This window comes from Anolis carolinensis, chromosome 6 (genome assembly GCF_035594765.1).
Source record: "Anolis carolinensis isolate JA03-04 chromosome 6, rAnoCar3.1.pri, whole genome shotgun sequence".
NCBI classification, from domain to species: Eukaryota; Metazoa; Chordata; class Lepidosauria; order Squamata; family Dactyloidae; genus Anolis; species Anolis carolinensis.
This window is the reverse complement of record NC_085846.1, coordinates 80,406,898-80,419,006: the sequence shown is the minus strand read 5'-3', so window position 1 is coordinate 80,419,006 and position 12,109 is coordinate 80,406,898. Positions and strand designations below refer to the sequence as shown.

At 39.0% G+C, this 12,109-nt stretch overlaps 1 protein-coding gene across 3 annotated transcripts in view; it reads left to right on the top strand.

Moving 5' to 3' along the window:
• Positions 1-12,109, top strand: part of wipf3 (WAS/WASL interacting protein family member 3) — a 45,565-nt gene extending 33,456 nt beyond the window's left edge. For 2 of the 3 annotated variants that reach the window (XM_062958242.1, XM_008112746.3), the window contains 6 exons: positions 2,838-2,970; positions 5,344-5,475; positions 6,349-7,089; positions 8,673-8,819; positions 9,856-9,957; positions 10,958-12,109. In XM_062958242.1, coding sequence (XP_062814312.1) covers positions 2,838-2,970; positions 5,344-5,475; positions 6,349-7,089; positions 8,673-8,819; positions 9,856-9,957; positions 10,958-10,998 — 1,296 coding nt within the window. In that variant the 3' untranslated portion in view covers positions 10,999-12,109. Of the gene's footprint in view, positions 1-131; positions 325-2,837; positions 2,971-5,343; positions 5,476-6,348; positions 7,090-8,672; positions 8,820-9,855; positions 9,958-10,957 lie in introns of those variants that run through there. The other variant, XM_008112747.3, reaches the window with a different exon arrangement.

The following is a 12,109-nucleotide window of genomic DNA, read 5'->3' as shown; positions in this document are numbered from 1 at the left end:
TTCTAACTAAATTATCATCCAGAGTTCCTTGCTTTCTGTATTTCTTCCAATCATATCCTCAGAAATGCTCTACTCATTAACCAAGAATCTGTATGGCATGTGCAGATGACACAACCTGTAGCCATATGAACCCAGAAACAAAACCACAGCTGCTGATTCTAATTTTAAACCATTAAAGTGCCTGCTCCGGTCCTTTTCTAACTCTACAGCAAAACTGCACTGAAACTTTCTGTGGCAGTTACTAAGAAAAATTATTTGAAGACACTGTTGAATAACAAAACCAAGGAATACTTTGTTGTAGTCATGTTTCTTCCGTTTTTCACAGTAAGTAATGTTTTATTCTTTTTCAAGGGTGAGGTTTAAGTTCTGCTGTAGCTGTGCCGACACGCGTGCCTTTCTGATTCAAAAGATAGTGTGTCTATGTGTGAAATTTCCCAAGGCATTTGGAGGTTCAATTATGTGGGTTAATTTATAGGAGTGTGTTCATTAAAGCCTCTCTCTTTTGGCAATAAATGTAGTCATAAGAATACAAGCTATTAATGGGATTTTACATCATCCCCAAGGAACGTTCCTGATGCCACTGTCACCCAAGTGTGCCATCTAGAGGAGCGAATATAAAAGAAATGGGAAATCAGCAGCAGCAGTTAAATACTAACACATGTTTTGGAGACTCTCTAGACAATTGCCACTCAAATCTTAAACTGTGAGCCCTGCCCCCCTATTTGAGGTCCCCTTAGCTCAATGTTGGAGTCCTAAAAAACTAACAGTAAAAGTTTTCTAAACATCAATTAGTGGCTGTTTTAGACATTTTCCTGAATCTGTTGTGCAGTGTTTACAGTGGACTCAGCAGAAGAGGCTTCAGCCTATTTAGCAAGCCTTGCAAATGCTGATTTTTATCAGTAAATATTTGATTTTTATACCTGTTTTATATACCTATATTCCCTGGGGCCATGTAAAAAATTCTCAGGAGAAAAGTGGTCATGCCATGAGAAATTTAAGAAGCCCTGGTCTAAATAAACAATTTGTTATGGGGCTATGGGTTATTATTTTGAAGTGATGGTAGTGGATGTGTGTCTGTTTGTTGAGTCGGTTTCCAAAAGGTCTCAAATCCAAAAAAAAGAAAAGAAAAATGAGTTATAGATGACAGCACATGGTTGGCTACGAATACAACATTATGAACAAATCAAAACTATCACAGTATATTAAATCACTTTGGAACGGGGCTTGGAATTTGCATTTTATAGCACTTTTCTTTATTCCTGTAAATTTTGTTCAGATGGATTTGATATCCTTTAGAAACAAATTTCATGTTTGTATTCTGTGTTTTAGCAAGTAGTTAAAATAATATACAGTCAGCTATCCACATTTATTGGGGTTGGGGCTGAAGACTCCTGTGAAAGTGAAAATCATATATATTTTTTAAAAAATAATTGTGCTTCCTATCTGTTGGTATTATATAAATTTTAGTAAATATAATATTTTTAAACCCGAGAGAACACACCTCTTGGAATTTCTAGGTTTTTCAGCATGACACTATGATCAACATCCACTGGAAGCTAATCATAGAATTGCACTGGAAGATCCAGAAAGAACATTTAAATCAAATCCAAATAATCCAGTCCACAAAATCAAACCTGCAGATGCGGATTCTAATGTGATAGGAATTTGGAACTATTATTATTTATCCTTTATATTATTCCAGAAATTATGACATTTTCTACAGTATTCTTTTGCATTTACAGTCATCTTCTCAGAACAGCAGTCTTAAGTAGGAGCCTCCGGTGGCCTAGGGGATAAACGCCTCGTGACTTGAAGGTTGGGTTGCTGACCTGAAGGCTGCCAGGTTCGAATCCCACCCGGGGAGAGCGTGGATGAGCTCCCTCTATCAGCTCCAGCTCCATGTGGGGACATGAGAGAAGCCTCCCACAAGGATGGTAAAACATCAAAAACATCCGGGCGTCCCCTGGGCAACGTCCTTGCAGACGGCCAATTCTCTCACTCCAGAAGCAACTCAGGTTGCTCCTGACATGAAAAAAAAAAGCAGTCTTAAGTGATGTATCACCTTGGTTATGTAGTTCCATTTGCCCATAGTGTTTACATGCTACTTTTTAGCAAAATCTTCTATAGAGAGATCTCAAGAAACAGTCCCAAAGAAAAACACAACAAAAAGAACTAGACCAAGCAAGATTTTAAGATGTTTTAAATTATAGAAAAATTAGGAATGCTGGGAAAATGAATAAAAATAAGAGCTTATAGCACTTATATTCAGTATATTGTCCATATATCAATAGTATTTATTCATTTATTTATTTGTAAGATTAATAACAGTGATCATTATTGCTATTATTTTGTAATGTAATAACTGTGATTTGGAAATGGCTCTGTTATTGTCATAATAATTGTGGCTTACCTTGGTTGACTTGGAAACTTCAAAAAATGCAGCATTTGGCTGGAATAATGTTATCACTTGCAGCCACAGTTGCAAACTTTTGTTTGTCACAAAAGTTCTGCATTACTTCCCTTTTCATCTCCAGGTTTCGTTCAAGGTGCTAGCTTGTTGTTGTGTGCCTTCGAGTTATTTCCAGGTTAGGGTGACCCTAGGCTAACCTATCACAGGGTTTTCTTAGCAAGATTTGTTCAGAGTAGATTTGTCTGCCTTCTTCTGAGGCTGATCGAGAGTGGGTACACTTAAATATGTATCTGTCCTTTTTACTCTCTCTTGTTCATCAATGGTCAAAGGTAGGGATCAGTGACTATGTGAGTTTTTCTCCTCTTTCCCAAGTACATCTTCTAGTCCTCTGCTAAACATCCATCTCACCATCTTCTCTTTTTGATAGGCAAATTCAGAGCCACCCAAGGCAAGAAGGGAAGATTCAAAAAGTCGGAGTGCTTTGCTCCATGAGATCCAAAGAGGGACTCGACTGAGGAAGGTAACACAGACCAATGACCGAAGCGCACCACAGATTGAAAGTGAGTCTTCAGCGTCTGAGAAATCTCATAGTAGTGGAGATGGATTTATTTTTAGAGTGAAACCCTTATCTGTAGAGAGCTGTTTTTGAAAATATATTTAGTTACAAAATTTGAGAAATTACCATGTAAATAAGTCCCTCATATTTGGTTATACAGGTTGGGCAACCCTTATCTGAATTCCCAAAAGCTGAGACAATTACACATTTACTTTCTGATGATTGAGTATATACAACCGTTGGGCTATGTGTATACATTGTATGTGAATATCATGTTTAGACTTGAGTCCCATCTCCCAGATACCTCATTATGTATGGATACTCAAATATAGGTACAGTAGAGTCTCACTTATCCAAGACTCACTTATTCAAGGTTCTGGATTATCCAAGGCATTTTTGTAGTCAATGTTTTCAATATATTATGATATTTTGGTGCTAAATTCATAAATACAGTAATTACAACATAACATTACTGCTTATTGAACTACTTTTTCTGTCAAATTTGTTCTATAACATGATGTTTTGGTGCTTAATTTGTAAAATCATAACCTAATTTGATGTTTAATAGGCTTTCCCTTAATTCCTCCTTATTATCCAAGATATTCATTTATCCAAGGTTCTGCTGACCCGTTTAGCTTTGATAAGCGAGACTCTACTGTATTCCAAAATTCAGAAAAATGCAAGATCCCAAACACTTTTGGTTCCAATTATTTTGGATTCGGAATACTCAACCTGTATAGGCCTGTGTAATTTAACCAGACGTGTTCCACTCATTGCCTTAAGAATCAATTATATCATCCCATATGCACTCATTCATTTTATTTGGAAAGCTAAACAGGATCAAGGCTACTTTATAGTTACATGTGAGATCCCTAGGTAATGCCAGAACCTTCAGATAGTGTTGGAAAGAGTCATCCTGGCTGCAGAAAGATTACTGTCAGGCAGAGTTAACAATGTAGGAGTATATGGACCTATGCTGTGAATATTTCATTGATCTATAGCTCCCACTATAGACTGCTTTCTGGTATGTGGTAAAGCTGTCCCTATAGAGGAACAGTCATAATGGATGCAGCATCTGAAGTTGGTAGATAGTATGTTTGGACTTCTACTATATGGATTCCATTGTCAAAAAAAATGATCAAGGAACAACCCTAAACCATAGCATATCTAAGATCTAAGATATGAAGCTAAAGGACTGGATTAAATTAGAAAATCAAACTTTACTTAAGTCTAGTGGGGCACAATCTGAGATTTGGTTGGTATGCCTACCTATGGTATGGAAAAGGGAAGGCTAAAAAAGATTTTAGTAGGCATCCCATAAGAGCTAGCCTTCTAGCGACGTGGAAAAGATACAAGGAAGGGATGTTGCAGAAAATCCATTTATGGCTGCATCCTTTGAAAGCAGTGTTAAAACCAACATATAATGAGAAATTGAGAACTTATAGGTAATATCTAATTGAAGAAAAAGAACAATAGAAATTAAAAAGGATAGAAGAGTTAGGGATAAATGACTGATTATCATCGATTACCATAATCAATTACAAGATATATTTAGGAAAATCAATAAAATTAGGTCTTATTAAGGATTGGAGAAGAAAAGTAGTAAAGTATATCAAATGGTCATGATCTTCAATGGCACAAGGGGAGGAAAAAATGAAGAATTTGCTAGAAAATGAAGAGTGGCCTTTGAGTATTTAAAAATGAAGACAAAAATAGATTTTGAACTAGGCAAACAGGGGATTTATTAGTGTAATGATAAGCACAGCTTTTTGTTAGATACTAGTTCCATATGATGTGGTGTCGGAAGTCATGGGTGGTGGTTCACAGGTGGGAATGGGGAGGTGGTGGGACTGGGGAAGTAATACTTGGATTTTTATTGTTGAATCTTGAAGATTGTGTGCTCCCCCCTCATATATCACAATAAAAATGTATACAAAAAACCCCATACCATATCTATTTTCCTAATGCAACCCCATTCATACCAGTTATCTAACTTTTGGATACAGTTGCCACCTACTCACAAAAACTCCCAGCTTGACAGGATTCCATTTTATTCCATTTTATTTTATCTATCCTGAATATTTTGCAGAGTCTGGAGAAAATGGTCAAGGACTGGAGTAGCATCTGGCTATAGCAACTGATACTACTCTAGTCCTTCACCACTTTCTCCAGACTCTGTAATATATTCAGGATGGCTTTAGTTGGAATAGACGTGGGAAAGGAATACTAACCTTTGTAACAACCACAAAGAGACATACACAGGATGCCTGCACGTTTCATTAATAGGGTGGGAGCCATTATATGTAAAAGGACACGCAATTTTAAAATGCCAGAAACTTGAATTAACACAGATTTAATTTTTAAAAAATTGTCTCAGACGATAGGAGAAGAACAAGCAGAGATGGCGGAAATTCAACAAGTGGCAGAAGTGACGTGCCTCAGGCACTGGGAAACCTTTTTGCTGAGGGATTTCCTGTTCTGAAACCAGTAGGACAAAGAGACCTAACAGGTAAAAAATATCCTATTGTAACGGAGGCTTCGGTGTAGTTCATAAGTATGTTGAAAAAGCAGAACCTATTCTTTAGCTGAGGGGTGCATTTGCTTTAAAGGTGAACATTTAGATCAGTTTTCCTGACAATTTCCTGGTGATCAAAAAACTAAAACATCAACATATGTTGGGTCTGGCAACAGTAGTGGCACTTAAAGGGCACAGTGATAGTAATAGGGCTCATAATGGTAGCGGTTGGGTTGGATTACCTGTCCTCAGAGCTTTTACACTACTGCTAGTTTAAAAGTAATGTTACCAGTGCATTCATACCTATGCCTAGTTTACCTCTGTATAAAGAACACTCTCTATCAGACAAGGAAAATTAAGTCAAAGCTATGAGATGACTGTAAAGCAGAATGGGGAATAGGGATGTGTGTCAAATATGACAAATTAGCCATGTGTTGGGTAAAGGCATTAGCATTGAGCCTGGCTAGGTTGCAGCAGCTGCTTACCTCTGTGCAGTCTTTGCAAAGGCAAACATGAATTACTGAGAGGGACCTGTGAATGTCTGTTGTCCATAACAGAGCAAATGTGTGTCTGGGGGCAGGGGACAGCTGCTTTGACCCTGTTTCTTGGGTAATGTGTGGCTCACGTTTGCTAGGACTGCAGATTTTGTAAAATTGTGTATTTTGTGTTGGAATTGTAGACAGTTAGGCAAGCAATAGAAACATATGATAAGGAACAAGCTCTCCATTTATGAAAGTTGGGGGAGGTGTGGGCTCTTCCATTTTCTTTTATGAATAGATTTAACCACTAAGTAAATATGCTGTCCTGTTTTAGAAGTTATTCTAGTAGATGGATTCACCTCTGAAAACTTTTGGTTGATTTCCTTAGGTGGTAAAACTGGGAAGCCATGCACCCTACGAATGCCTCCAAGGTCTCCGGACTCGCAGAACAATAATGAGAAAGCCAATGGGAACTTCCACGTTACACCTGAGAGCCCAAAGCCAACAGAGCAGCCAGAAACACCCAAGGCTCAACCGCCTACGCCTACTCGTCCCAGCATCCCAGCTCCCCCTCCACCACCACCATTACCACCATCTTCCTCCAGCAAACCTTCTCTTGTCTTCCCGCCACCCCCACCTCTTCCCCCTCCTTTGGCTGAAAGTCCTGACAAACTCACCTCCCCAAGTACAGCTGCTGCTGTTTCTCTTCCTCACAATGAGAAACTCCCTAAAGCTCAGACCTCCCCTTTGAATATGCCGCCACTGCCCCCGCCACCTCCCTTACCTCTAACATCACCTTGTGGGACCTCGGGCAGAACGAATGAAGGCTCTTCTTCCCAGACTGATGTCAGAACCAATCCACCTCTAATGTCACCTCCTCCTCCCCCACCCCCTCCTCATATGTCCACATTTTCCTCACCCAGATCATCTTTGTCATCCCCAACATCACCATCCTCTAACAATGCCTTGAGTGGCAGTAGTGACATTGCCCCTCCACTGCCCCCCAAGTCACTGTTTGTGCAGTCCCAAATGGAGAAGGCTAACATTCAGTCACTGCCTCTGTCTCCTGTTTCTTCGGCCACTCAGCAGACTGTAGTAGTTCAGAAGAGGAGACAAGGAAGAGGTGGAGGTAAGAATTGTGCTCTTTAACTGCATCTTCCCTGGTTATGTACCCTGCTTCTGGGACGAACAAAGTTTGGTGAGAGTCTCAGCTCTCCTCGCCATTGGTTACAGCTGCCTGGAATGGCAGTCATGTAACATTTAGAAGGCCATATGTTGGGTATTGCTGTCCTGTGTAAACTATACTGCAATCTACCTTACACAATGCCAGTTTTTCACTGTGGGAGGAAATAAATGTAAAGTGTGGAGACCTTAGACCAGTGGTTCTCAATCTTCCTAATGCCGTGACCCCTTAATACAAGTTCCTTATGTTGTGATGACCCCAACCATAAATTATTTTCATTGCTACTTCATGACTGTAACTTTGCTACTGTTATGAATCATAATGTAAATATCTGATATGCAGGATGTATTTTCATTCACTGAACCAAATTTGGCACAAATACCCAAAATGCCTACATTTGAATACTGGTGGGGTTGGGGGGGGTTGATTTTGTCATTTGGGAATTGTAATTTCTGGGATTTATAGTTCACCTACAACCAAAAAGCATTCTGAACTTCACCAATGATTGAATTGAACCAAACTTGGCACATAGAACTCCCATGACCAACTGGAAGGGTTTGGTGGGCATTGACCTTGAGTTTTCAAGTTGTAGGATTGGTGGAGACGAGAGACAGGGCCTTCTCAGTGATGGCCCCTCAGTTGTGAAACTCCCTCCCCAGGAATATTAGAGCAACCCCCCCCCCTGACTTTCCGCAATAGTGAAAACGTGGCTTTGTGACCAAGCCTTTAGAGAACTGGTGCAATAGACAGACTTGGAAGAATGTGCAACGACGGTTGGAACAGCCCGGATTACACTTGTGGATTATGTGTTAAACTCTGAGTTGTATTGTTTTTAAATGTTTAATTGTTTTTTATGTACTATTAATTTCTATTTTAATATTTTTTAAATGTACATTGTGTTTTAAGGCATCAAATATTACTTGTATGTAAAGGCACCTTGAGTCCCCTCCAGGGTGAGAAAGGCAGGGTAGAAATCTTGGAAATAAATAAATAAACACGGGAGGCTTCCCGTGTTGCATTGAGATCAATGGGGGGAATCCAGGTGGCAGATGCTTCCTCACATGGAATGAGGCAGGGGGAAAGCCAGGCGATGCAGGTCATGGGGCAACAGGTTCCCAGCGGCTGAAAAATAAGAGTAGAAGATTGAGGGGAAAACCTAACATGGTCTACAGCAGTAGTTCTCAACATGTGAGTCCACAGGTGTTTTGGCCTACAACTTCCAGAAATCCCAGCCAGTTTACCAGCTCTTGGGATTTCTGGTAGTTGAAGGTCAAAACACCTGAGGACCCACAGGTTGAGAACCACTGCTGTAATGGGTAACACCAACCTTAGTGAAACCACTGAATTAATATTCTTGTGCCAGTTATTGTATCTTAGCCAAAACTTGGGGGTGAGTGGCGGCATATATGCTACCTTGAAGTTCTTTGAAAGAGGATGGAAAAGAAATATAATGAAAATGAAAATATTCCCTTATTAGATGCATTGCTTATCCATCTTCTGAGATCTTTTCTCATTTTTACTTTTCTTAGGGAAGCTGAATCCGCCCCCAGTTCCTCCTGCAAGGTCTCCAACAACTGAGCTCTCAAGCAAGTGTCAGTATGCTCAGGTATCTCCATGGTTGGTTAGCAATGACCTTTACCCGTCACTCAAGAATGGAACTGTTGTGCACATAATGGGTAAGGTTGCTAAATTTATACCTCATTTACTTAAAAAAAATACAAATGACAAACTAGATATGTTTGGTAGCTTCAATGTTAGTGTGTGCAGTGAATTGTTGCTAGTTTCCAAACTCTAAAGGAGCTGTCTGGGGTGCTGAAATGTATCCCAAAACAGTTTCAGTACTTGGATAGATCCTTTAAAATCCATGCAAAATTCAGCCATTCTTACAACCCATGTTACGAAGTCTGCACAGCGCACAGCCAATCATACAGATTGAACAATGTTTTGTAACTAGAAGAAAGCAAGTGCATATAAACAAGTTATTCTTCATTGTGTAACTTGGAGTTTCTTGGATTTAAATTTTGAATATAACTGTAAGTTTACATACAGTAGGTTCTGCTACAGTGTATGTTTTTGCAATGCAAATTAGCAATAACATGATTTTAATTTTTTTCCTGTATTCAATCTGTGGCAATTCTAGTCTAGTGGTAAATGTGTGCTTAGAGTGGTAAATGTGTGCTACAATTGTAGCAAGTTTCCTCTCGATGGTCTTAAAACTGAGAGGGGGAGCCCCATTAGTGTCCCCATTGATGCGAATGGGCAAAAAAATTAACCGAAAAATGACATTTTTAGAACTCTGTAATAGATCCGACACAGACCCCTTACGATTTTTCCAAAACACTTTAAAATCAAAACTGAGGTCACATGATTTTTGTTAAGACAAACAAAGTGGCTTTTTGAGTCATGCACTCCTCTAACAACCACACAGACTGAACAGTGTTTGTAACTAGAAGAAAGCAAGTGCATAGAAATAAGGTATTATTTGGTGTGTAATTTGTAGTTTCTCGGGTTTAAATTTTGAATATAAATGTAAGTTTATATACAGTAAGTTCTGCTACACTGCATGTTTTTGCAATGCAATTTAGCAATAACACAATTAATTGATAGAGTACTATTTACAGAACACAAGCTTTTAACTGTCTGTTGTTTTCTTCCATTTTGTTTTTTTCATCACTGCAATTTATTTTCATTTTCAAAAAATATTCTCTTTAGATGACTTTGAGTCTAAATTTACATTTCATTCTGTGGAAGAATTCCCTCCGCCAGATGAGTTTAAGCCATGTTTGAAGATATATCCTAGCCACGAAGCTAGAGGTAAGTGGAAAACAGCTACTACATTGTGTACCTAGAACAGCTTGCATCTGCATAAAGATGGGAGAACATTTTTGAAATTATTCTATACCTTAATCCAGTATTGCTGTCATGGTTTTGTCAAGCACAGCTACTATTGTCACAGCTGGCAAGATTGTTTTGTGTGCTGTTATTGTGAACAATATTATTGTGAGGGAGCCCCAGTGGCGAAGTGTGTTAAAGCACTGAGCTGCTGAACTTGAAGACCAAAAGGTCGCAGGTTCAAATCCCGGGAGTGGAGTGAGTGCCCACTGTTAGCTCCAGCTTCTACCAACTTAGCAGTTCGAAAACATGCCAATGTGAGTAGATCAATAGGTACCGCTCCGGGAAGATAACAGTGCTCCATGCAGTCATGACCTTGGAGGTGTCTACGGACAACGCCGGCTCTTCGGTTTAGAAATGGAGATGAGCACCAACCCCCAGAGCTGTGTCTTGAATGACTATTTGTGTATCGTCCCATAGACTGAATTAATAGACAGTGCCAAACCATACAAAGATATTTTGCAACAGGACAAATTTATCCCATTTGCTAACCTCCCATTTGCAAATGCCAACCACAAAACCACAGAACATGTGTTTCATTTGCTTCAAAGGCTGTTATGAGGGCTTACCTCCCTCCATGCTGCCTTAAGTGCCTTCAGAATTGTGCAGTTGTGCCAAGAAGCTATTTGATACCGGCAGAGTTTTGCCAATGTATTTATGTAAGAAGGCCAGGATTGTCAAACAGGATATAGTAGAAGTGTGTTATCTTGGCACAGTGACACATCAAGTCAAGATACTGGATACCTCCTTTTACAATGTCCAGAAAAGAAATTACATTAAGTTTTTTTTTTAAAAACCCAGTTTATATCACAAAAGGTTTTTGAACTTGGTGCCCGTGCATGCTATAAATATGGCTTGATCTTTTTATTATTGGAAAATGATATGTGAATTTTATATTTAGTTTTTCCTCTCATTTTTACAGCTAGTGCCAACAACCCTCCCTTAAGAGCACAAGTGAGATGAGAAGGTCCAAGTAACAGGAGGATGGCTGGAAAGATCAACAGTAGCATTGCAGAATGGAGGAATTTGTTTTGGTAGCCAGATAATACAGGCAACTGAAACTCATACTCAAGACTGTCAATGGCTGGTAAATGCCAGATGAGATTTGAAATGGCAATGAGTGAACTGTTGGTGGTTGAAACAGAGTGTAATTTATTTCTGACTGCTTTCAGATTGTCCTTATTTTAAGTTCTGTGAAGTACTCAGTATAATGTAAAGTATACAATATAAGGCATATTTTATTTGGGCTTCATTGTTCAGTATGCAGTGCTTTGCAGAAGAAGAAAATGCCCAAAGTTCTGCTTGTTCTGTCCGCTGTATTTTAGTTCAACTCAATCATGTAAACACAGCTTTTAAACAGTATTTTGTGTTGAAATATACTCTGGATTTGTGTTTTCCCTTTTAAGAAAACTCCATAGTGTAAGTTTTTATAAACTCCTTTCTAGCCTCCCATATAGTTTCCCTGAAGTGGCTTTCCAGTTATTGCAATTGTACAGTTTTTCAGTGGAATATTGACATGTACGCATTGATGTATACGTGTGTGCAAAAATAGCCAGCAGTATTCTCCTCAGGGAATTTTATCACCCATTATATGTCTTTCCAAGACTATCTTAAGAGAAACCATCTTGATATCTTTAATGCCAGATTCAGATGCATCCACCCTTTGAATTAGGAGGTGAAGGACAACTTACAAGTTCAATTGATAACTGAAATAAAGCAGGGGATTAATACAGTGTATACTGATATGGAAGCAATCTGCAATTGGAGGCCCTATCACTACAAAACTGTATCTGTGGATGCCCTGGTATAATATATTTAAGATGCTGCAAAAGACAACAAGGTAGTTTGTGAAACCACCTTCTCCAGAGCCAATTTTACGGTCCAAGCTCAGTTATATGACACATGTACCTCTAAGAATTTCTCAGTTTTGTTTTTTGATTTTTTGTTTTTTGCTTTTAATGAAGTAAGGATTGCACAACTTCAGCAGGACTCATTTTCTATCCCTGGAGGTACTCTGAAGCATCCCCTTCTGATATATGGAAAATGTATCTTTGAATAAAGCAAGCCAGATGTT